Genomic DNA, 23311 nt, shown 5'->3' with positions numbered 1-23311 from the left:
GGTTATTAGTAGTACGACTCCTTTTTGTGCCCAAAGAGCTGAGCTATTTTCGGTAATTCAAGTGCCACAATTCCGAAGTGCCTGGGCCTGTTTGGCAGCTATCGAACTTGGCCGAGGACTTCTTGACAAACACATTTTGTTCAAGTTTGGTGAAGATCAGATGAGAAATGTTAGACTTTAAAAGAGTGCCGACAAGATTTGTGACAGATGGACGCACACACACACACACACACACACAGAAAGGAGTAAATTAATATGTCTCCCACCATACAGTGAAGAAAAGAGGTAGGGAGATCTTAAACCAAAATAAATACAAATTACCCCAGAAATGTGCAGGAAGGCAGACAAATTTTTGAATACCAATGACATTCCTTTCATTATGTCTTATAAACAGGGCTCAAGTTTTGAACCTTGTTAGTGTTGCAAGAATTTAACTTTAGATGAATTACCAGCATTATATCTAAATTAACATTTCAAACTGCAGGCATTGTCAAGCCTTTACAACCATAATGAACATGATCACTGCATTGTATCAGTATCTAGTATATCAATGTTTTATTATTTATCTACACTAACCAAGCATGTTAGCATTCTCTTTACAATGAGGATCCTTGTGGTAACCACCATCAAAGTTGTTAATAAATTTGGTCATGCACTGAAAATAAACCAAGACACAAATTACGGGTTTCAAGTAAAAAATAAAAAGCAACAAAATCCACAGATTGCACATTTATTATTGTACATATATACATACAAGGACAACTCTTCTCTTAGTTCTACACTATACAAAATTACAAAATATACATAATTTATTACATCGAGACAATTCTTAAGACATAAATAATCTTGACCCAAAACACATTCAAACGACTATGAAACAATGAACTAATGCCACAGAAATGACAGAAAAGTCCAGTGAACAGTGCAACATTTTAAATGATTTTAAACAATCTTAAAACAAGCCATTGTGTTCTTCGAAAGACATTCCAAAAGTAAACATTGACAAGGAAATTATTTGAGCTCCTATGATGTTATAACCCTTAAAATCCTAACTGCAGTTGTCACTCACAACTCGGCATATTTTCAAGATAAAATTCACCTAATAAACCCAATTATAAATAAGAATATGTACATATAAATTTTTCAAACAATAACATAAAATACCCAACAGCTTGAACAAAAGGAAAAAGAAAAATGTTTAATTAGCAGAACAGAGACAATTAAGCGATTACATCCTGTACTGGAATGTTCAATTAAATACAAATCGTCTTAAAAACTGCTTTATATTTCGAATAAAACTTAATATGGTATTTTTTCTTCAAAAAGCAATAGTAATGGTATTCCATCACTGTATGGCACTGCAAAAAAGCACTTTATTCTCTACAATGAAGGCATAAATACCTGTGCGGAGTAATTTTCCTACTGTCGAACAAAACATGTATCAAAATAAAGCATCCTGAAACCCATACATTATGGTGTTTTAGCATGTATCAATGATCAGAAAAATATCATTTTTCTCTGAGAAAATGCTTCACACAATTTCTACTTGCTGTCACTGTAAAGTCGTAAATAAACTACAATATAAAGCAAGATTGCGACACATGACCTGTGGGCAACTGCTACAACTATTAATCGGTACTTGTACAATATTCAGCCATTTTAAAAATACTTCTTTTTTTCGCCTTCAGTTGAAGACAATGTTCATTCCCAAGTCTGTTTATTATAGTGTTACCCCCAACTGAAACCAGTCGGCCACGTTATATTTATGAGATACATACAGAAAATCTGACGTTGAACAGCATTACTTCCAGATTCCTACTTTTTTGTTGGCAGGCATCAGGCAGGTTGGCAATCAGCTAACCAGCCAGTCCCTTTAGTAAGAAGACCAGACTCTGATGTAAATGGAGCTTTCAAAATTCCTTAATGAAGAGACTTTCTCACTATGTTACACAATCTCTTTGATGTTATGTAATAATGATAAAATGATATTAACAAATTATGAAAATAAATTATTATAGAAGATGAAACAAACAATTCTTAAAACATCAACAAATACGGTCACAAATTTTAACAAAAGCCACAAGTGAAAACTTATGACAGAAAAGTAATTCAAAATTAGAAAATGTTCAATGATTGCATTTGTCCACAAACCTAAGCCTGGTACAAAACTTAATACAGGAGAGGGAAACAATGTTAACATATTAAAATGAAGTCTAAGTAGAGTCACCTCAACAAGGTTGATTTTGAAAAAAAAAACAATAAAAAAAAACATGCATATCAGCCCAAAATGGGAAATACAGGTAAAACAGTGGACAAGAAAATAATTTCTCATTTTATTAAAATGCATATTTTTTGATATTGTATATGCCAAAGTTTCATGGTTTTGCTTAACCAACTTACATAAACCAGATTAGGAAACCCCTTTAAACTCATGTTTTAACCACAGACAAAGTAAGAAAGTGGTTTGGTTGAGCACATTGACACTTGTTCCCAAGACAGACAAATAAAAATGCTGAATTAAAATTCCACTAAACAAAGTGGATTCAAAATAATCCCTATTTGACCTTTGATCTCATCATTCAATCTTGACCCAACATGACCCAGTTTTTTTTCTTGCATATTACTGTTAGTGATTTACAGTTGTGTCAAGTTGTTTGAAAATGCTTCTAGAGAATAAAGATTTAAAAGACAGAATGGACCAAATATTCCCTTCAATGTTGAACCTTAACGCTGATCTGACATGACTGAAATTTATGTTTGGCATATTCTTATTTGTGGAAAATAATGAAAATTCTTCCAATGTGGTAATGTGGATGGACAACCAGGCCAAAAACATGCCTCCCCTCCACCCAAAGAAAACAGTTCATAACTATGAACAAGAATAATTATTGTCATCTTGCACTTTTAGACAACCAAACAAAAAAGAGCATTAAAAAGAAATAAACTGAAGTAAGAAAGGAAGTAAGAAAGGAAAAAGCTCCAGTCACCTCTACTAGCCTGGTGGGTTTCTGGATATAAAACAATGCTTTGAACTACTAACATCTGATTTGTTTTTTACTGTGCAACATCCTGAAATGGAACAATGGCAAGGTAACATTCGAAAACTGGTCATCAAACTTTTTTATAATCCAGGAGCCAGGTTTTTTTAAGCATATGCCTTACGTTTCTATCCTATATTCCTTATTCAAGTCACAATCCCTGTTCAAATTGAAAAACAACTTTAAGAAAAGTACAAATACAGGACATATAAACACAGATCAGCAGCACAATGTCATGGTGACATGTTTGGTTGGCATGGTTACTGGTAGGTTTGATGAGATGTGGGAAATCAAGAGGCAGGTGTTGTTTTGTTCGTGTTGGGCTTGATCAGAGGTGGCGGCTGCTGTAAAATTGTTCGCTGGTTCTGCTGAGGTAAAAGTCTGAAATTATAAAACGAAAATGTTACTTTGGATTTTTTTTTGCAAGAGCACATTTCTCCAAATATAGCTTCATCTCAAAGGCAAATGTGACTGGTATGCAATATCTGAACACAGCTAAAGTAAAGTATTGGAAAATGGTGCGTGCTTGGGTTAAGCGTCTTTGTTAACAATTTCTTTGTAATATATATACCACCGTTTCTAGCTTTCTGCTTGTAGCAGTTGGCACAATGCCCAGTTTTATACTGCTGCCTCATTGGAATATGAGGCAGTAGACATATGACATGATACCCAATCACATTATACTGACACCAAGCTGACCAGACCTAGCAATATACTCTCAATGCTGAGTGAAAAGTGAGGAAGCTACTAGTACCATTTTCACATCTGGTATGACACAGCCAGGTGGCAAACCCACTGCCTCCCGCACTTGAAATGGATGTTGTATTGGAAATTGGACAAAGTAAAATGTGAAATAATAATTTTTTTCTATCTACTGACACCTGAACAATTAATGCTTACATTTACTTCCTAGGAATAATTTAAGTAATGCAAGCTAGGGTGCTGGGAATGATCCTACTTGTTGTAGCTTGAACCAACATGAGAACCAATTCTTATTAATTTACTTAAATTAAGTAACGTGCATGGCACATTTTTTATCAGATCCCTCCCTTTGCAAAAAGGTGTCTATGAATATTCCTTATTTAATAGGACTACAGAATCAGTAGTAAGTGGCCAAATAATTTGAAAACACCAAACTGACCTCTGTTGTGTTTTCTGTGGAGATTCTGCTTGAGGTTGTTTAAGTAATGGTGGTGGGACACTTGCAGGGGTTGGAGATGCTGTCTTTATTGGCTCTACATCCTTTGGGTCTATCTCCATCTGAAAATGTCAACAATCGTCTGTATTATTTTAGCATACATTTTTCCCGAGAAATGTCATACAGATCTAGTTAAATTCCTTACTATCCATCTAGACCCTTTAGTCTTGATCAAGTCCTGATAATTGTGGTTAACAAGTAATTTAGCCTCCATATAGCATCATCATCACTTTCAAATCTATTGAAACTCTAAAACTATTATTCACCACACACTGTACCCATTGCTGAATCATTTTAACCAATCAGAAATGCAGAATAATACAATAACACTACAGCCCAGTCATAGGTTTCAATTTAAAATGTTTGTTCTCAGACACCATGTCCTATTGTCAATTTGACATTTTTTTTTACAGACACTCTGCATTATAGCAGATTTAGACTGAAATGACTGTCAGACAACTATTATTTACTAGTAACTAGAACAAGAAAATTTAAAATGAAAAAGACATTTAGTTCTGTACCACTTCAACATCATTGTCATTTTTCCCTTTAGAAGACTCAAGTCCATGTTCAGTTTCATACTCGGCTAGTACTTCATCAAGGTTGTATCTACGACGGAAATTTACAAAGAAACTTCGTACATGTGCCTCTGTTTTTGTACCAATTACTTCAGCAATTGCACTGAAATCTTTTCCATATTTCCGCACACCTAAATTAAACAAAAGTTTAAACAATCTTTATCAGAATAATATTTAACAGACAGGCAATTAAGAAATTACTTTACAGCTGAAAACCAGTAAGCGGGGAATGATGACTGTAGATTGGCTCACCTGAGTTACACGGCTTGCTTGAACAGTTTTGGCAGATGGTCATGTAAGGAAAAAATCTGTGAAATTATTTTAAAACAGGCCCAGTATTTTCTGATAAGACGATTTTCCACTAAGTAAGTACAAACAGGTAATGGGTATGGAGGTGGGAGAGGTAATGTGAGTGGGACCTTAAAGGCATTTAGTAGATGGCCAACCAAGAAAAATATGTGTCAAACTGTTTTTCAGCAGCTTCAGGAGAGAAGATTTTTACTTAAATTTTAGCAACTGAGAGAACTAGCCAAGCCTCCATGCAGCCAAGTTTCTGAAAAAAAATCAACAAGGCTTGAAAGAATTTGGTGCAGGGTCACTTAAAGGAACACTGCTTAAAATATTTGAAAAAAAAACAACAACAAAAAAACAGCAGCTTGAGAGAAGATTTTCATTGTTTTCCAAATAGCCATAAAGTAAAAATTAGCCCCAACCCTTGGATGCCATGTTTTTGAATGAAACAATGATTTCAAGGAATTTAGTAGAGGGTCATAAAACAAGAGCACCGCCTTGCGGGTGCTGACGCTCATCTGATTTTTTTTTGTGTAATAGAAATATTGTCCTACCCATGATTTTCTAAGTCTAAAAAGGGCCATCATTCTTGCAAAAAGCAGGATAGAGTTATGTTTCTTGATGTACAGTGTCCACTTATGATGGTGAAAAACTGTTGCAAGTTTTAAAGCAATAGCTTTGATAGTTTATGAGAAAAGTTGACTTAAACATAATACTCAACCAAGAAAATGATTTTCTAAGTCCAAAAGGGGCAATAATTATTGCAAAAATCAGGATGGAGTTACGCTGCTTGCTGTACAGGGTCAGCTTATGATGGTGAACAAGTGTTGCAAGTTTCAAAGCAATAGCTTTGATAGTTTAAGAGAAAAAGTTGACCTAAACATAAAACTTAACCAAGAAATCTGATATTTTCTAAGTCCAAAAGGGGCCATAAATCTTGCAAAAAGCAGGATGGAGTTATGTTTCTTGCTGTACAGGGTCAACTTATGATGGTGAACAAGTGTTGCAAGTTTTAAAGCAAAAGCTTTGATAGTTTAGGATAAAAGCTGACCTAAACATAAAACTTAACCAAGAAAACTGATTTTCTAAGTCCAAAAGGGGCAATAAATCTTGCAAAAAGCAAGATGGAGTTATGTTTCTTGCTGTACAGGGTCAGCTTATGATGGTGAACAAGTATTCCAAGTTTCAAAGCAATAGCTTTGACAGTTTGGGAGAAAAGTTGACCTAAACATAAAACTTAACCAAGAAATCTGATATTTTCTAAGTACAAAAGGGGCCATAAATCTTGCAAAAAGCAAGATGGAGTTATGTTTCTTGCTATACAGGGTCAGCTTATGATGGTGAACAAGTATTCCAAGTTTCAAAGCAATAGCTTTGATAGTTTAGGAGAAAAGCTGACCTAAACATAAAACTTAACCAGGCAACGCCGACGCAGACGCCGACGCCGACAACCGCTCAAGTGATGACAATAACTCATCATTTTTTTTCAAAAAATCAGATGAGCTAAAAATCCATTTTGTGTAATTATTTTTAAATCAAGCCATCAGCTTTAAGGTAGTTCTGCACGTCTGATAAACTGGATGTGATGGCGTGACGTCATTTTTCCGGAAAATGTAGAATAAAGACTGGATTCGGCGTACGGAAATGAAAATCATTTTATGAATTAATCGCAACCTGCGAGTAAATTTATTACAATGGCACTGTTGCCATATTTCTAAAGTCAAAATATGATATTAAAACGTATCATATGTTAAATAATTCAAAATAATGTCTTAAAAAATTAGCGCGAAATGTCCGGTTTACTTTAATCATGGTCAAAGATCTTAAAAATTAGCACACGGTCCTATACATTTTATTCATCAAATTATAGGCCATGCCTTTACTTACAACTGTGAGAAGTTTCATCAAAATCTAAATTGTAGAAAATTTTCTATTTGCGAAAATGTTATGAAAATTATGATTTTCCCATAGACTCCCATTATAAAATATTGTGTGATGTCCCTATTTTTCAAATCAGTGCAGCAAAAAATCAAGCACATGACCCTATCTTTTTTATTTGCTTAATTTTCTAGGTATATTATGAAGTTTTGAAAAATCAGAGTTTAATCAAATTCTACATGGTAGAAATAATTTCAATCCAAACGTGCAGAACTACCTTAAAGAAGATTTTCAAAGTTTTCCATATAGCCATATATGGAAAACCAGACAAGTAAGCCCCCCCAGTTAGCTCAGTAGGTAGAGCGTTGGTCTACGGATCTCGGGATCGTGAGTTCGATCCTCGGGTAGGGCGTATGTTCTCTGTGACTATTTCATAAACGACATTGTGTCTGAAATCATTAGTCCTCCACCTCTAATTCATGTGGGGAAGTTGACAGTTACTTGCGGAGAACAGGTTTGTACTGGTACAGAATCCAGGAACACTGGTTAGGTTAACTGCCTGCCGTTACATGACTGAAATACTGTTGAAAAAAACGGCGTTAAACCTAAAACAAACTAGACAAGTATGTCAAAATTGTACCATCAGTTCCTGAGAGGATTCTGGAAGGTTTTTAAATCTTTCCTGTCAGATGCCATGACAACCAGACTTCAGCATGGATGACTATATTTTATGGAATCTGAAAAGGGACCACCCAAGGAACACCCCTGTGAAGTTTGGTTGAAATTGACATTGTGGTTTAGAAGATGTTCTTTAAAGGAATTGTAGATGAATGACAGATGGACGAAGACATTCAAAGATCCTTAAAGCTCACCATGAGCTCCTTGTGCTCAGGTAATTTAACAAGAGCTGTCACAGGAGACAGCATGCTCGACTATTTCGATGCTGGATAGTGAAACTGGGCACATCTGAGGAAACTAGAGCTGTCACTGGAGTGTTTAATGACTCCAATTGTGGAAGAAGATATTGCACAATAGATGCTCAGTCTGTGTCAAAAATATCAACTTAAAGTAATAAGAGTGGTAAAGATAAAATGTATCAAAACACTATATAAGTATATCCTAAGCAAAAAGGGACATAATTCATTAAATATTGGTGCCAGAGTTGTGCAGCTTGTGTCATATAGTGTGGGTGATGATGTTGAACAACTATTTTAAGTTTGAATCAAATCCATTCAGTAATAACAGAGACAAAGTGAAAGTGCATCAAAACTTTAACCTAAAATTCTAAGTAAAAAGGGGGAATAATTAATAAAAAAATTGGTGCCAGAGTTATGCACCTTGCGTCATATGGTGTGGGTGATGATGTTGAACAACTATTTTAAGTATGAATCAAATCCATTCAGTAATAACAGAGACAGAGTGAAAGTGTACCAAAACTTTAACCAAAAATTCTAAGTAAAAAGGGGAAATAATTCATGAAAAATTGGCCCCAGAGTTATGCACCTTGCATCATATGATAAGGGTAATGATGTTGAACAATTGTTTAAGTTTGAATCAGATCCATTCAGTAATAACAGAGATAGAGTGAAAGTGCATAAAACTTTAACCTGAAATTCTAAGTAAAAAGGGGAATAATTCAAGAAAAATTGTGTCAGAGTTATGCATCTTGTGTCATATGATGTGGGTGATGATGTTGAACAACTATTTTAAGTTTGAATCAAATCCATTCAGTAATAACAGAGGTAGAGTGAAAGTGTACCAAAACTTTAACCTGAAATTCGAAGTAAAAAGGGGGAATAATTCATGAAAAAATGGTGCCAGAGTTATGTATCTTGTGTCATATAATTTGGGTGATGATGCTGAACAACTATTTTAAGTTTGAATCAAATCCATTCAGTAATAACAGAGGTAGAATGAAAGTGTACCAAAACTTTAACCTGAAATTCTAAGTAAAAAGGGGGAATAATTCATGAAAAAATGGTGCCAGAGTTATGCACCTTGTGTCATATGATGTGGGTGATGATGTTGAACAACTATTTTAAGTTTGAATCAAATCCATTCAGTAATAACAGAGATAGAGTGAAAGTGCATCAAAACTTTAACCTGAAAATCTAAGTGAAAAGGGGGGATAATTCGTGAAATATTGGTGCCAGAGTTATGGCCCTTATGTCAGATGATGTGGATGATGATGAGGAATAAGTATTTCAAGTTTGAATCAAATCCATCAAGTAATTACAGAGATATGTTGAAAAAAGAGAAAGTGCACCAAAACTTTAACCAAGGTGGGGACGCGGAAAGACGCCGACGCCGACGCCGGGGCGAGTAGGATAGCTCTCCTTATACTTCGTATAGTCGAGCTAAAAATCTATGTATAAATTTGTAAATATAACAAACACAGAAAGAAGTGAAATCTGTATGTAAATGCTTTTCATGACACTTCATCCCTTAAACTTGGCTAAAGTCTTTAAAATGAACCTGTTCACAGGAAAAACACTATTCTGAACAAAATAACAGGATCAACAAAGCGATGAATTCAGTAGTACCTTGTACAGCCAAAAGAAGTTCCTCATTTGTCCATTTTGAGTTGATCTTGTTTCCAGAATCATTCATTTTAAACATGTCTGAGCCCCCTGCCAGTTTATGTTTCAGTAGTCCTAACATCTGTTTGTTGTTTTGTACCTAAAGAACAATTGTGGTATTCTAAAATATTCACAACTCATATTCATATTATGTCACAGTTCACACTAAAATAACATAAGTCAGAAATATTACAGTCGAGATAACAGTAGCAAATATAACTGGTAAAAGATATAAGAAAGTTTAGTTGACTTATTTTTACCAAGCTGCAACTTATTAACATACAACTTGTTTAAAATTATATTACAATACCTTTAATCTAGACAATTGTTAGTAAAACAGTCCTATACCACTAGCGGCATGAGAGTCTGTGCTACTAGACAATCCTTACAGGACTAGCTTATCATATGCAAGTTTTTGAAATATATATTGAAAGACATTAGATTGTTCAGTTGATTGTTTTCACAACAGTTCTAAATTCTGCATCTAGTGTTCACTCGTGATTTCTGTATTACTCCAACAACAAAGTAATATTTTTCTTTTGTAGATTACAAATTCAGAATGTAAGAGTGCATTTCAGTACCTATTTTGAAACCTTGTGACTAGTCTGTCCAGCATTATACATGACTTACATATAACTAGAAATTTAGGCTAGTAAAATGGGTCCATACAAATAGCCACTGCCTTTAAACACAACTTTCAATATAACGTATTTCAGGAAAATTACAAACCTGTCTTTTAGCTGAAACTAACTCTGTATCCAATGATTTAAGTATTGCTTCTGCCTGGCCTGGTGGTCCAGACACCATGGACTTGAGATCATCATTACTCAGGTACATGCCCCTTGGTGGCTTCCTTTTGTGACGCATTGGATTGTGACGATGCTGGCCATGCTCATGTCTCTTTGGTCCAACACTTCTCATAACTCCTGTTCTTCTGTAAGATCAAAGTATCAGCAACATTATCATCCTACCAAGGAAAGTTAGTATATTTCTTACCTCAGCTAAATTTGAATCTGTTGGAAAGCAGGTTCAATTTATCACCTCTCCAGCTAGGAACATTCAAATGGTACATAGCATTTTAATTTTATCTGGGAACAGGCCAAGTACCAGATAGATTGGTATCTTCAGCAATGAAAACATATCCAAGGGATCCTACTTGTCCTTAACACAGGCGATTAGGGTAAAACAAGACATGAAAACATAAACTGGGAACTTTGGTAGTTTCTGAACAACTGGAAGCAATTTTTTTTATGGGACACATCCAAAGAAACAAACATGGGGACCATGATGGCAGATGATTGCTGACTCTCACAGCTTGCTTGAACAATTTTGTTAGAGAGACACACAAAGAAAATATTTGCGAAATTATTTTGAAATAGGAGACAATATCACGAAACAAAGCTAGAAACAAGAATTAGAATTAGAATATGAAACTTTTCCATACAGCTGTATGAACAGGGAAAACTAGCCCCAATCTCTGGAGGCCATTTATTTAACAATTTATTTATTTATTTGGGTTTTACAGTGCACCAACACAGTATAGGTTATATGGCGCCAAACAACAAAGCAGACTATAAAGGAATTTGGTAGAGCATCTCCAAAGAAACATTGCTGTGAAATTATTTGGATATCCAGCCAGCGTTTTCAGAAAAGAAGACTTTTTTTAATTTTCCATATACGCATTTAAGAAAAACTTACCTATCCCTCTAGAGGCCATTTTTTAAACAAAACAAAATGATTTGGAAGACTCTAGTTGAGGGTTAATTAAGGAACATTACAGTGAAATTATCTTAAAATTAGGCCAGCAGTTTCTGGAGAGGAGATTTTTAAAGTTTTTCCTTTTTGTTCTCATAGCTATCACAACCAGAATTCCAAATGGATTACCTATGTTTGAAGGAATATGAAAGAGGATCACCCAAGGAACATACCTGTAAAGTTTGGCTGTTGATTAGGTTAAGTAAGAGCTCAGGTGAGCAAAAAACATTCTGGTACTTGGGTACATAATGCCATTTTCATGAAGAAGTGACGTAACATTTTTACTGAGAGAATTTCAATATACTGTGTCTCTTTACCTCCAATACTGGTAACAAGATGAGCACATAGATCCCTTAGGGGTAGGGTTTAGTTGTGAGGACATTACACCACAGTTTGAACAACTGTTGTCATCTTTCTGCAAAAACAATATGTACATTTGTCATTATGATACGTGCATTATGACTACAGTTTCTGTATATGGAACAAAACTACATAGAAAATGGGAGAGAATTTCCATTAATTCTTTTGAAGAACTTCCATATCATTTTTAAACAATTCTGCTGTCCTAAAAATTCAATATGTTCTCTTATCACTTATTATAAGGAACTTATAAAAACAGATTAATAAAAGGAATCATAATAAGAAACTAACAGCTTCTTCTTTATTTTCCTCTGTATCTGAATTATTCTTGCTGCCATTCTCTGAATCTTCATCTCTGAAATGGAGAAATCCTTTACTGATCTCCTGACATATACTGTACAACTTAAAACGGTCATATGAAATTTAGAAAATCAGGAAATTGAAGTGTTCAACATCTGAACAGCAACACATGTTAAGTTTAAGAAATATACAGAAGACCAAACTACCTCGACTAAAACATGAATGAATACCGAATAAAACCACAGTTATAACTCTAAGCAGCTGTCAGAGATAAATCTATAGGGCTCATCTGTAGATTATTATATCCACCCTTTTTTTAATTCAAATTAATCTCTTCAACTCTGCCTGGGCAATAATCTTTTTTTTTTTTTGGTTGGGTTTAACGCGGCACTGACACAATTATAGGTCATATGGCGACTTTCCAGCTTTGATGGTGGAGGAAGACCCCAGGTGCCCCTCCGTGCATTATTTCATCATGAGCGGGCATTTATTTTGTTGGATTTAAAGTTGCAATGACACAATTATAGGTCATATGGCAACTTTCCATCTTTGATGGTGGAGGAAGACCTCAGGTACCCCTCGGTGCATTATTCCATCAAGAGCAGGCACCTATCACCAACCTTCTGTAAGCCAGCTGGATGGTTTCCTCACATGAAGAGTTCATCCCGAGTGAGGCTCGAACCTACATCGATGAAGGGCAAGTGATTTTGAAGTAAACGACTTTAACCACTTGACTACAGAGGCTCCTGGACATTAATCATGACAACAAGTCAGTTTTACTCACAATTTATCACCATCTCCTTTCATTGTGAACTTCTTGGCCTGTCTGTCCATCAGACTTGTTCTAGATCGTGTTTTCTTCCAAGAATAGTAATACTTGACCAGAGAAGCTATAGATTTATCAGGCAACTGAAACATAAACATAACACTTCAACACTAAACAACTCAAATAAGTATAACAAGTATTCCTTAGCAAACACTGAATTGGGAAAACTTTGTTGCAGCAGTTACAGCAAGAAGTTTACAGGGATATTATATGGAATATGTCAATGTGAGTATAAAAGTAGGAATTTTTTTTTATCTTTGCCAACTTGATGACTTTTATTAACCAAATATCAAAGACCTTTGCATTGTTTAACATCTTAGCCTGCTTGTTTCAATTCCTACGCATCTGAACAATGAACCATGGTAAATCAGACATTAAACCATAAGAAGGCCTGGTTTATGTTCATTCTTGCACGCTCACTGTAATATTATGAAAACAAGAGCTGTCTGTAAGACAGCCAAGCTCGACTATTCGAAATATTGTCCCAGAAGCAGGAAAATATTACCCAAAAAGGTTAAATATCAAAAGAGTTTTAAGTTCAAAAGGGGGCATAATTTGACCAAAATACACATCAGTTATGGGACTTTCTGCTATCAACTAGTTTTATAACCCCGAAGGCACATGTGAAGCTTCAGTTCAATATCTGCATTAGTTTTGGAGATAGAAACTCGCATGTAAAACTTTAACCAGAATTTTCAAAGTCCAAAAGGGGGCATAATTTGCCCAAAATACATGCCAGAGTTATGGGACTTGACCCAGTGAGGTTGGTAATTGATCTAGAAAAAGAAAAAATAAGTTTCAAATCAATATGCCTTTTAGTAATTGCTGTATGTACTTGCACGCAAAACTTTAACCAGGATTTTCTAAGTCCAAAAAGGGGAATAATTTGCTCAAAATACATGTAAGAGTTATGGGACTTGATCAAGTGAGGTTAGTAATTGATCTAGAAAAAGAAAAAATAAGTTTCAAATCTATATGCCTTTTAGAAATAGCTTTATGTACTTGCACGCAAAACTTTAACCAGAATTTGCTAAGTCCAAAAGGGAGCATAATTTGGCAAAAATGAAAGTCAGAGTTATGGGACTTGATGCTATCAACTAGTTTTATAACCCCGAAGACACATGTGAAGTTTCAAATCAATATCTGCATTAGTTTTGGAGATAGTAACTTGCATGTAAAACTTTAACCAAAATTTTCTAAGTCTAAAAGGGGCATAATTTGCTCAAAATACATGTCAGAGTTATGGGACTTTACCCAGAGAGGTTGGTAATTGATCTAGAAAAAGAAAAAATAAGTTTCAAATCTATATGCCTTTTAGAAATAGCTGTATGTACTTGCACGCAAAACTTTAACCAGAATTTTCTAAGTCCAAAAGGGGGCATAATTTGGCCAAAATGAAGGTCAGAGTTATGGGACTTGCTGCTATCAACTAGTTTTATAACCCCGAAGACACATGTGAAGTTTCAAATCAATATCTGCATTAGTTATGGAGATAGTAACTTGCATGTAAAACTTTAACGAAAATTTTCTAAGTCCAAAAGGGGGCATAATTTGCTCAAAATACATGTCAGAGTTATGGGACTTGACCCAGAGAGGTTGGTAATCGACCTAGAAAAAGAAAAAATAAGTTTCAAAGCTATATGCCTTTAATTGATGGCTGTATGTAATTGCATGCAAAAACTTAACCAAGGTGTGACGCCGACGCCGACGCCAGGGTGAGTAGAATAGCTAGACTATTCTTCGAATAGTTGAGCTAAAAATTATGATAATACATGTCCAAGAACTAATGGATAGGATGTGACTTTTGATTGTCTGCATAAAGTTCTCTCAGCAATCTATATGTCAACAGTTGTTAACTGCTGTATTTGCAGAATTCACAATGTTGTACATCCTTCTTTGTTTAACTGATAGGCAAACTGAACCATGTATATATTAATATATTTGACTATATGCCAAATGAAAAATAATGTTGTTGCATATGAAACTCTAAAAGAAAATATTATTTTTACATCTTCAGAATTCTATCACTAACCATTTGCCTGATTCTGTGAAAACTTTTGCCATGGAAACTGAATGCTTGTTCAAACAGAACTTTATCTTCTACTGTCCACTCATCTGGGAATGGTGTGAAGTTTGGAAGGTCAGCCAGAGCTTTTTCAACATTGTGTTTGTGCCAAAATAACATTCCCAGTGCCTGAAAGTCAAAGATCTCCTCATAACTTTTAGTTTAATGGCTAAGATAATCAAAGATCTCATTACCTCTTAGTTTACACTGTTAAGATAACCACAGATGTCATTACTCCTTACCTTTACATAATTTGCCGACACGAAGACCAGACATGCAAATGTCACATAAGCAAAGAATCTGAAGATATTTCATTTTCCTTTAATAAGGCAAAATTGAGTATGGCTACCTGCAAATTCTATGAACTTTAATATACTAAGATGATAGTCAGATATAAACCAAATTAAAGGACCACAAGACAAGATATTTACTCTTTTGCTCTTCATATAATGCCCATACAAATTATTCATACAGTTATATTCATTCTTATTCATCAGATGTTCCACATGGTACCCAAGACGAACCGTGGAAACATAGTAGACCTCTGGAATGTGAGAAAGAGTTATATTCAACAGCTACAGATAATTAAACAAATTACCTGTTCCATATTGTAACCATGTTTTTCCTTTGCAATCTGTAAATATTCATCAACTGAAAAAGAAATATATATTCAGATTAGATAACATCATTTGTATTTATATAATCAAAGATCTATGGAATGAAACCGAACTGGAACTCTCATAAGAACATAAAACCAAAACAATATTAAACCAAACGAGACCTTGTTTATTGATGAAGGTGTTTTCCTCACGATTTACTTAATACACACCAACATTTATGAATTAATCAGATAGTACATGACCTGGTTTTTTACCAAAGATGACACAGTTACAGACTTGACTTCAAACATTTTGCCTGGGTTTCACATACAAAATGAGGCATAATTTCACCAAAATGATAGCAAGAGTTGTGAAATCAATGTATTACTCTTAGAATTATGAAGGTGAAGATATTCTCGTCCTGACTTTTGTATCAAGTGTCATTCAGTTGTTGTTTGTAGTTATTGAGTTCCAAACTGGTCCACTATGGCAAACAGAATTTTCTTGGTTTTTTGGCTGACTTATACAACTGTTGCCATTATCAATTCATCCCAAACAACCTTGGGAAACAGTTTCAAATGGTCCCAAATCACCCATGAAATACTGGAACATTTAACTTCCACCTCAGTTCATAAAAAAACGTATTTCTGGACAAAATCTGTGAACATACTTTTAGCATCTTTCAAATCTGGACATGGGGCCCAAACCAAAATTGCATCAGCTTTGTTCTCTGGTTTTGCATCTGTAATAAATAATAATCAAAACAAATTACCAGGAAAACAGGAAAAACATAGCATTCTAAATATTCAGAATTTCATTAGCAATCAAAACATTCACTACTTTTTCAGTGAAGTTTCCACTCAGACCTTTTGCCAAGGAATAATTAGAGTAATTAACTGCTCTATCAAACTTTTATTTGACATTTTTCCAGTAGTAATCCACAATTTGAGAAGTCATGTGTTCATACAAAGACATTAGCAATGACACACTATATGACTATCTGCTGAAGCACTACCTTAAACCATCAGCCTCCTTTATCAATAGCAAACCTTCCAAAAAAGGTGAGATCACACTCACTTTAGTATGCCAATGATCAAGGGCTTTTCTCCTCTATAAATCTGTCTTCAGGTGAAGTCCCAAAGTAAAAGTTATAGTTATTCCCAATTGTGAACTCGAAATTCCAATTTCCAAAATTGTTAAATTTTCAGTTCTTTTGCTAGTTTTAAAAGTATATTTTTGCTAGTTTATGTGTTTAGTTTAGGTAAACAGAAGTTATGATACTCTGTCAAACAATTATAGAATTTAATTATGCCACTCCTTATCTGTAAAGAAACATCTTTATACAAATGATGGTAACTTTCAATTTTTCCAGATTTAGACAATTTCCAAGAACATTTTCCTAATTCCACCAATGTTGGCGGCATTCCCAAAATGCTGAAAAATGGCCTATGATTAACTGTACTTTTGGACATAGTATATTATCACCTAAAGAGCAACTTCATGTGCAGGAGGTTGAGGTTTCAATCCCTGGCTATGTCATACAAAAGTGAACAAGAGCACCGCCTTGCGGGTGCTGACGCTCATCTGATTTTTTTTGTATAATAGAAATATTGTCCTACCCATGATTTTCTAAGTCTAAAAAGGGCCATCATTCTTGCAAAAAGCAGGATAGAGTTATGTTTCTTGATGTACAGTGTCCACTTATGATTGTGAAAAACTGTTGCAAGTTTTAAAGCAATAGCTTTGATAGTTTATGAGAAAAGTTGCCTTAAACATAATACTCAACCAAGAAAATGATTTTCTAAGTCCAAAAGGGGCAATAATTATTGCAAAAAGCAGGATGGAGTTATGTTGCTTGCTGTACAGGGTCAGCTTATGATGATGAACAAGTGTTGCAAGTTTCAAAGCAATAGCTTTGATAGTTTAAGAGAAAAAGTTGACCTAAACATAAAACTTAACCAAGAAATCTGATATTTTCTAAGTCCAAAAGGGGCCATAAATCTTGCAAAAAGCAGGATGGAGTTATGTTTCTTGCTGTACAGGGTCAGCTTATGATGGTGAACAAGTGTTGCAAGTTTTAAAGCAATAGCTTTGATAGTTTAGGATAAAAGCTGACCTAAACATAAAACTTAACCAAGAAAACTGATTTTCTAAGTCCAAAAGGGGCAATAATTCTTGCAAAAAGCAAGATGGAGTTATGTTTCTTGATGTACAGGGTCTGCTTATGATGGTGAACAAGTATTCCAAGTTTCAAAGCAATAGCTTTGATAGTTTAGGAGAAAAGTTGACCTAAACATAAAACTTAACCAAGAAATCTGATATTTTCTAAGTACAAAAGGGGCCATAAATCTTGCAAAAAGCAAGATGGAGTTATGTTTCTTGCTATACAGGATCAGCTTATGATGGTGAACAAGTCTTCCAAGTTTCAAAGCAATAGCTTTGATAGTTTAGGAGAAAAGCTGACCTAAACATAAAACTTAACCAGGCGACGCCGACGCCGACAACCGCTCAAGTGATGACAATAACTCATCATTTTTTTTCAAAAAATCAGATGAGCTAACAAGAGCTGTTGGATGACAGCGTGCTTGACTATTCGAAGAATTGATTGAAGAATGGGGTCAAAATATTTCTGAAGATATTCAGACAAAAGAAAAACAAGAGCTGTCCATAAGACAGCCAAGCTCGACTATTCAAAATATTGTCCCAGAAGCAGGAAAATATTACCCAAAAAGGTTAAATATCAAAAGAGTTTTAAGTTCAAAAGGGGGAATAATTTGACCAAAATGCATATCAGTTATGGGACTTGCTGCTATCAACTAGTTTTATAACCCCGAAGGCACATGTGAAGTTTCAATTCAATATCTGCATTAGTTTTGGAGACAGAAACTGGCATGTAAAACTTTAACCAGAATTTTTAAAGTCCAAAAGGGGGCATAATTTGCCCAAAATACATGCCAGAGTTATGGGACTTGATCCAGTGAGGTTAGTAATTGATCTAGAAAAAGAAAAAACAAGTTTCAAATCTATATGCCTTTTAGAAATAGCTGTATGTACTTGCATGCAAAACTTTGACCAGAATTTGCTAAGTCCAAAAGGGGGCATAATTTGGCCAAAATGAAGGTCAGAGTTATGGGACTTGCTGCTGTCAACTAGTTTTATAACCTCGAAGACACATGTGAAGTTTCAAATCAATATCTGCATTAGTTTTGGAGATAATAACTTGCATGTAAAACTTCAACCAAAATTTTCTAAGTACAAAAGGGGGCATAATTTGCTCAAAAAACATGTCAGTGTTATGGGTCTTGACCCAGTGAGGTTGGTAATTGATCTAGAAAAAGAAAAAAAAAGTTTCAAATCTATATGCCTTTTAGAAATAGCTGTATGTACTTGCATGCAAAACTTTAACCAGAATTTTCTAAGTCCAAAAGAGGGCATAATTTGGCCAAAATGAAAGTCAGAGTTATGGGACTTGATGCTATCAACTAGTTTTATAACCCCGAAGACACATGTGAAGTTTCAAATCAATATCTGCATTAGTTTTGGAGATAGTAACTTGCATGTAAAACTTTAACCAAAGTTTTCTAAGTCCAAAAGGGGGTATAATTTGCTCAAAATACATGTCAGAGTTATGGGACTTTACCCAGAGAGGTTGGTAATTGACCTAGAAAAAGAAAAAATAAGTTTCAAAGCTATATGCCTTTAATTGATGGCTGTATGTACTTGCATGCAAAAACTTAACCAAGGTGTGACGCCGACGCCAGGGTGAGTAGAATAGCTAGACTATTCTTCGAATAGTCGAGCTAAAAATACATTAGACAAACAATGTTCCTGTATTTGTGGATTTCGATAAGTCTTGCACTATATGGCAATCAGGCCAATGCCAATGAGTCCATGATGGTCAGCAAGAGTACAAAGTTTCAAAGCCATATATCGAACAGTTTAGACAAAATATGGAATGGTATGCGAAACTTACCCGGTAACTAATTTCTATGTCATAGGGTCACAACTGGGCTAAAGTCTTTGCCCTAGTTATGTAGTCTTGCCTACATATGTAGACTATGATGGTAAAGAAGTGGTCAAAGTTTCAAAGCCATACAACAAACAGGTTAAGGAAAAATATGGACTGGTATGAAAAATTTAACTGTTTTCCAAGTCCAAAAATGGCCGTAATTCAGCCAAAATAGCTGACAGAGTTATGTACTCTTGCCCATAGATGGAGATCATGAGGATAAACAAGTGTTCAAAGTTTCAAAGCCACATCTCAAATAGTTTTGACAAAACATTGACTTGTACAAAAACTCAACAAATTCCAAGTCCAAAAAGGGCCATAATTCAGCCAAAATAGTTGACAGAGTTATGTACTCTTGCCTACAGATGGACATAATGGAGATAAGTATGTATTCATAGTCACATGTCAAAAGGGCCATAATTCATCCAAAATAGAGTTATGTACCCTTGCATACAGATAGAAACTGTTATGATAAACAAATGATCAAAGTTTCAAAGCCATATATGTCAAACAGTTTACACAAAATATGAACTGGTACGAAAAATTTAACGAAGATTTGTAAGTTAAAATGGGCCAAAATGCAGCCAAAATCCATAATGGAGTTATGTACTCTTGCCTAAAACTGGACATGGTGATGGTACACAAGTGTTGAAAGTTTCAAAGCTTTATCTCAAAAGGTTTTGTAAAAATTTGGACTGGTATGAAAAACTTAACCAAGATGTGACACTGCACCGATGCCAAAGCTGACGCTGTGGTGAATAGGATAACTCTACTTATTCTATGAATAGTCAAGCTAAAAAAGGGGACCAACTGCAAAAAAAATCTGACATGAATTTTCCCATTGATGTGCATGTTCATGTCAATAGACAGAGAGTTCTTTGCAGTATTTTGGATGACCATGACATCACTGGCTTCAGGAAATTTAGTAGCATTTTGGTCAATATTAGTTGTTTTTTTCAAATATCCATTGCATATTTATAAAATCAGCATAAAACTTTCTGACACATTTTCATTTCCATACAAAGATGTATATGCCATTAAACCAATTTTGCAAAAGTTTGTACACTTATCAGAGAAAAAACATTTTATAACAAATTCTTAAAGAAAAAGCAAAATTTAAAGTTTTTTTTTTTTTTGTGGGAGGTGTGTTGTGTGCGTGGGGGGAGGGGAGGGGATACAAAAGGACAAGAAACTAAATGAAAACAAACAAAAAAAATTGGCAGGGAGTGGGGGGGAGTGTGGAATCAGGTTACTTTAATGCAAGAAACTAAATGAAAACCATTTTCTTTTAGCGGCGGGGGGAGGGGGGGGGGGCTGGATGGAAGTGTTGCAGGGAGCAGGGTGTAGACTGTTGCAATCTGCACATCGTCTCATCACCACCTGCCTATACTCTTTAAGTTTCAAGTCAACACCTTGAATACTTATTGTTATAAAATGCTCTGGACACAAAATATGAATATGATCGGAAGATTTCACCCTGCTGTAACCTTGACCTTTGACCTACCACCCTGGTTCACATACTCTGCACATGGCCTCATCACCACCTTTTAGCTCAATTTGACCTTGACCTTTGACCTACAGAGCTGGTTCAAGTGCTTTGCACATCGTTTCATTGCCATGCCAAGTTTTAAGTCAATACCTTTAATGGTCATAAATGCTCCGGACACAAATTATGACGAGCAGAGACGCACGTGCAATCACATAATATGTCCTCACTCCTGTTTTTCCAAAATGGGAAGGACCAGTTAATAGTTCAAGCAATTTTATGCCCATCTGCATTTTTTTTATACTGTTGGGGACAGTACTTGACTTGTTAAAAGTGGATATATATTTATCACAGGGTGAGAAAAATGTGAAGTCAGACCTGGACTCGAACCCGGGGCCTCGGAATACCGTTCCGATGCTCTACCGACTGAGCTACCAGGCTGCCTACACATTTTCTCCCCGTTTTAATATTCAAGTCCTGTACCGTGACATACTCCCCCACTATATGAAATTCGTCCTGATGGGATAGAGAACAAGGTAAACATGATCTCGGAGTATATTCAGTCACGGTCCCATGTTGGGTGCCAAATGTCACAGGGTGAGAAAAATGTGCAGCCAGACCGGGACTCGAACCCGGGGCCTCGGAATACCGTTCCGATGCTCTACCGACTGAGCTACCCGGCCGCCTACACATTTTCTCCCCTTTTTAATATTCAAGTCCTGTACCGTGACATATTTTTTGTGCTAGCACATGCTTCTCATATTTGTTGATCATATACAACATTCTATTAAAGATTAAATTTATCTTCTTGAACATTTTTATGCTAAAAATGTACTTGGCCTCGAGTTTCAAATGGCAACCTTCCAGCCCACTTAGCTCAATAATCAATGGGAAAGCGCTGATCGCGACGTCGTGAGTTTGCTCCCTGGGCGGGACATATGTTCTTCGTGATGATTTAATAAAAGACATTGTGTCTTTTATAATTCGTCTTCCACCTCTGATTCATGTGGGGAAGTTGGCAGTTACTTGTGAAGAACAGGTTTGTACTGGTACAGAATCCAGGAACACTGGTTAGATTAACTACTCGCAGTTACATACTGAAATACTGTTGAAAAATGGCGTCAAATCCAAAACAAATAAACAAATCAAATGGCAACCACCTCCCCTCACCTTAGTCTAAATAATGAGACCTCGGGTAGACCGGTTTTAGGGACACCTGCACTTTACCGGTACGCACTTTAAATAAATACTCTCTTCCTACTCTTATGGGAGCTACTGCCCCCACATTCCCATTTTTCCTTTTTTGTTTATTGAATAGATTATTGTTACAATTTATTTAAGTTACTTAACAAGCACGCCAGGTGCCTTTTAGAATCCTTGCATGAAATTTCCTACCGATAAAGTGCATTCTAGCCCAGTTTCACATTTTCACGTTGTCTAACTAAAGGGGGATATCGACCAGTCAAAAAATAATAACGATATTCATCCCTCGAGTACAATTATTTGGACTACCCCTCACCCCAACACCCTGTTACTCCAACCCTGAAAAATTATCTCCCTTGTCATTAAGTTAGTATTTTTGCTAATTAAATTAAAACTTGTTTACTAACGAGTTGAATCATTTTGCAAATGTCATTTTTATTTATTTTTCTCATCGCGACCAAAGAGTATTGGGAGATTCCCACTTCCTTCCACTTCCAATAACGGGCAAATAAAACTATGAGGCCCTTCTGAGGTGCCAGTTCTTACCTGGGTCAAAGGCTGGAACTTTCACTTGAAAGTCATTTCCAACGCGCATTCCACCGCCTCCTGGAAATAAAACATAGTATGACTGATTGAAATTAATCAACACAAAAAGGATAATCAATCAAATACACATTTCAATCATTTCGGCTGTTCTTGAAACTACGGAAACTCGTATCTGAGGAAGCGCACACTTACCTCGTTCTTCCTCGTCGCTACTATCTTCCGAAAATCCATTAGCAGGACTCGGACCACGAAATCTTCTTCCATTTCGAATATCTTCGACGTATCTATCAGCCATGACCATGCTTTCGATTTGTAACACACAAAGTCTTGCAGTTTACTTTCGTGCGTAACCAGTGGTAAACACCGTAGTGCCGAATAACTAGGTCAAATAATACACATGCGCAAAGTAGTTCTAAAAAGTCAAAATGCAGAAATAATAGGCAACGGGTTAAAAGTCCATTTTTGATATTAAAAAAGAAAATCTGATGTCTTAATCTAAAACATTTGATTCACAATTTGTTTTATATATCAACATTTATTTTTCTACAATAGTGAAATAAAATTATCGTATATTCATGCGCACTACTTCGGACAGCTATT

General features: G+C 35.4%; 1 protein-coding gene across 1 annotated transcript; it reads right to left on the bottom strand.

Moving 5' to 3' along the window:
• Positions 1-716: 716 nt before the first annotated feature.
• Positions 717-23097, bottom strand: LOC123544961 (REST corepressor 1-like). Its single transcript, XM_045331142.2, has 13 exons — positions 22904-23097; positions 22712-22771; positions 16138-16209; positions 15467-15519; positions 14836-14997; positions 12762-12886; positions 11969-12032; positions 11635-11732; positions 10292-10496; positions 9527-9662; positions 4758-4945; positions 4180-4298; positions 717-3419 (listed from the first exon to the last, which is right to left on the bottom strand). The coding sequence occupies exons 1-13, from the start codon at positions 23010-23012 to the stop codon at positions 3329-3331; spliced, it is 1482 nt and encodes a 493-aa protein (XP_045187077.1). The 5' UTR covers positions 23013-23097; the 3' UTR covers positions 717-3328.
• Positions 23098-23311: the final 214 nt, after the last annotated feature.

This window comes from Mercenaria mercenaria, chromosome 1, assembly GCF_021730395.1.
Source record: "Mercenaria mercenaria strain notata chromosome 1, MADL_Memer_1, whole genome shotgun sequence".
Lineage (NCBI taxonomy): Eukaryota > Metazoa > Mollusca > Bivalvia > Venerida > Veneridae > Mercenaria > Mercenaria mercenaria.
Note: the sequence above shows the minus strand (reverse complement) of the source record. Positions and strands in the feature narration are given on the sequence as shown.

Bases quoted from the DNA above. Each gene is read 5' to 3' on its own strand.
- LOC123544961 (XM_045331142.2), bottom strand. From the start codon at position 23,012: ATGGTCATGGCTGATAGATACGTCGAAGATATTCGAAATGGAAGAAGA. The intron at 16,210-22,711 runs GTAAGAACTGGC...TATTTATTACAG, and splicing joins AGTTCCAGCCTTTGACCCAG to ATGCAAAACCAGAGAACAAA. The intron at 4,299-4,757 runs GTACAGAACTAA...TGACATTTTCAG, and splicing joins ATGACAATGATGTTGAAGTG to ATGGAGATAGACCCAAAGGA.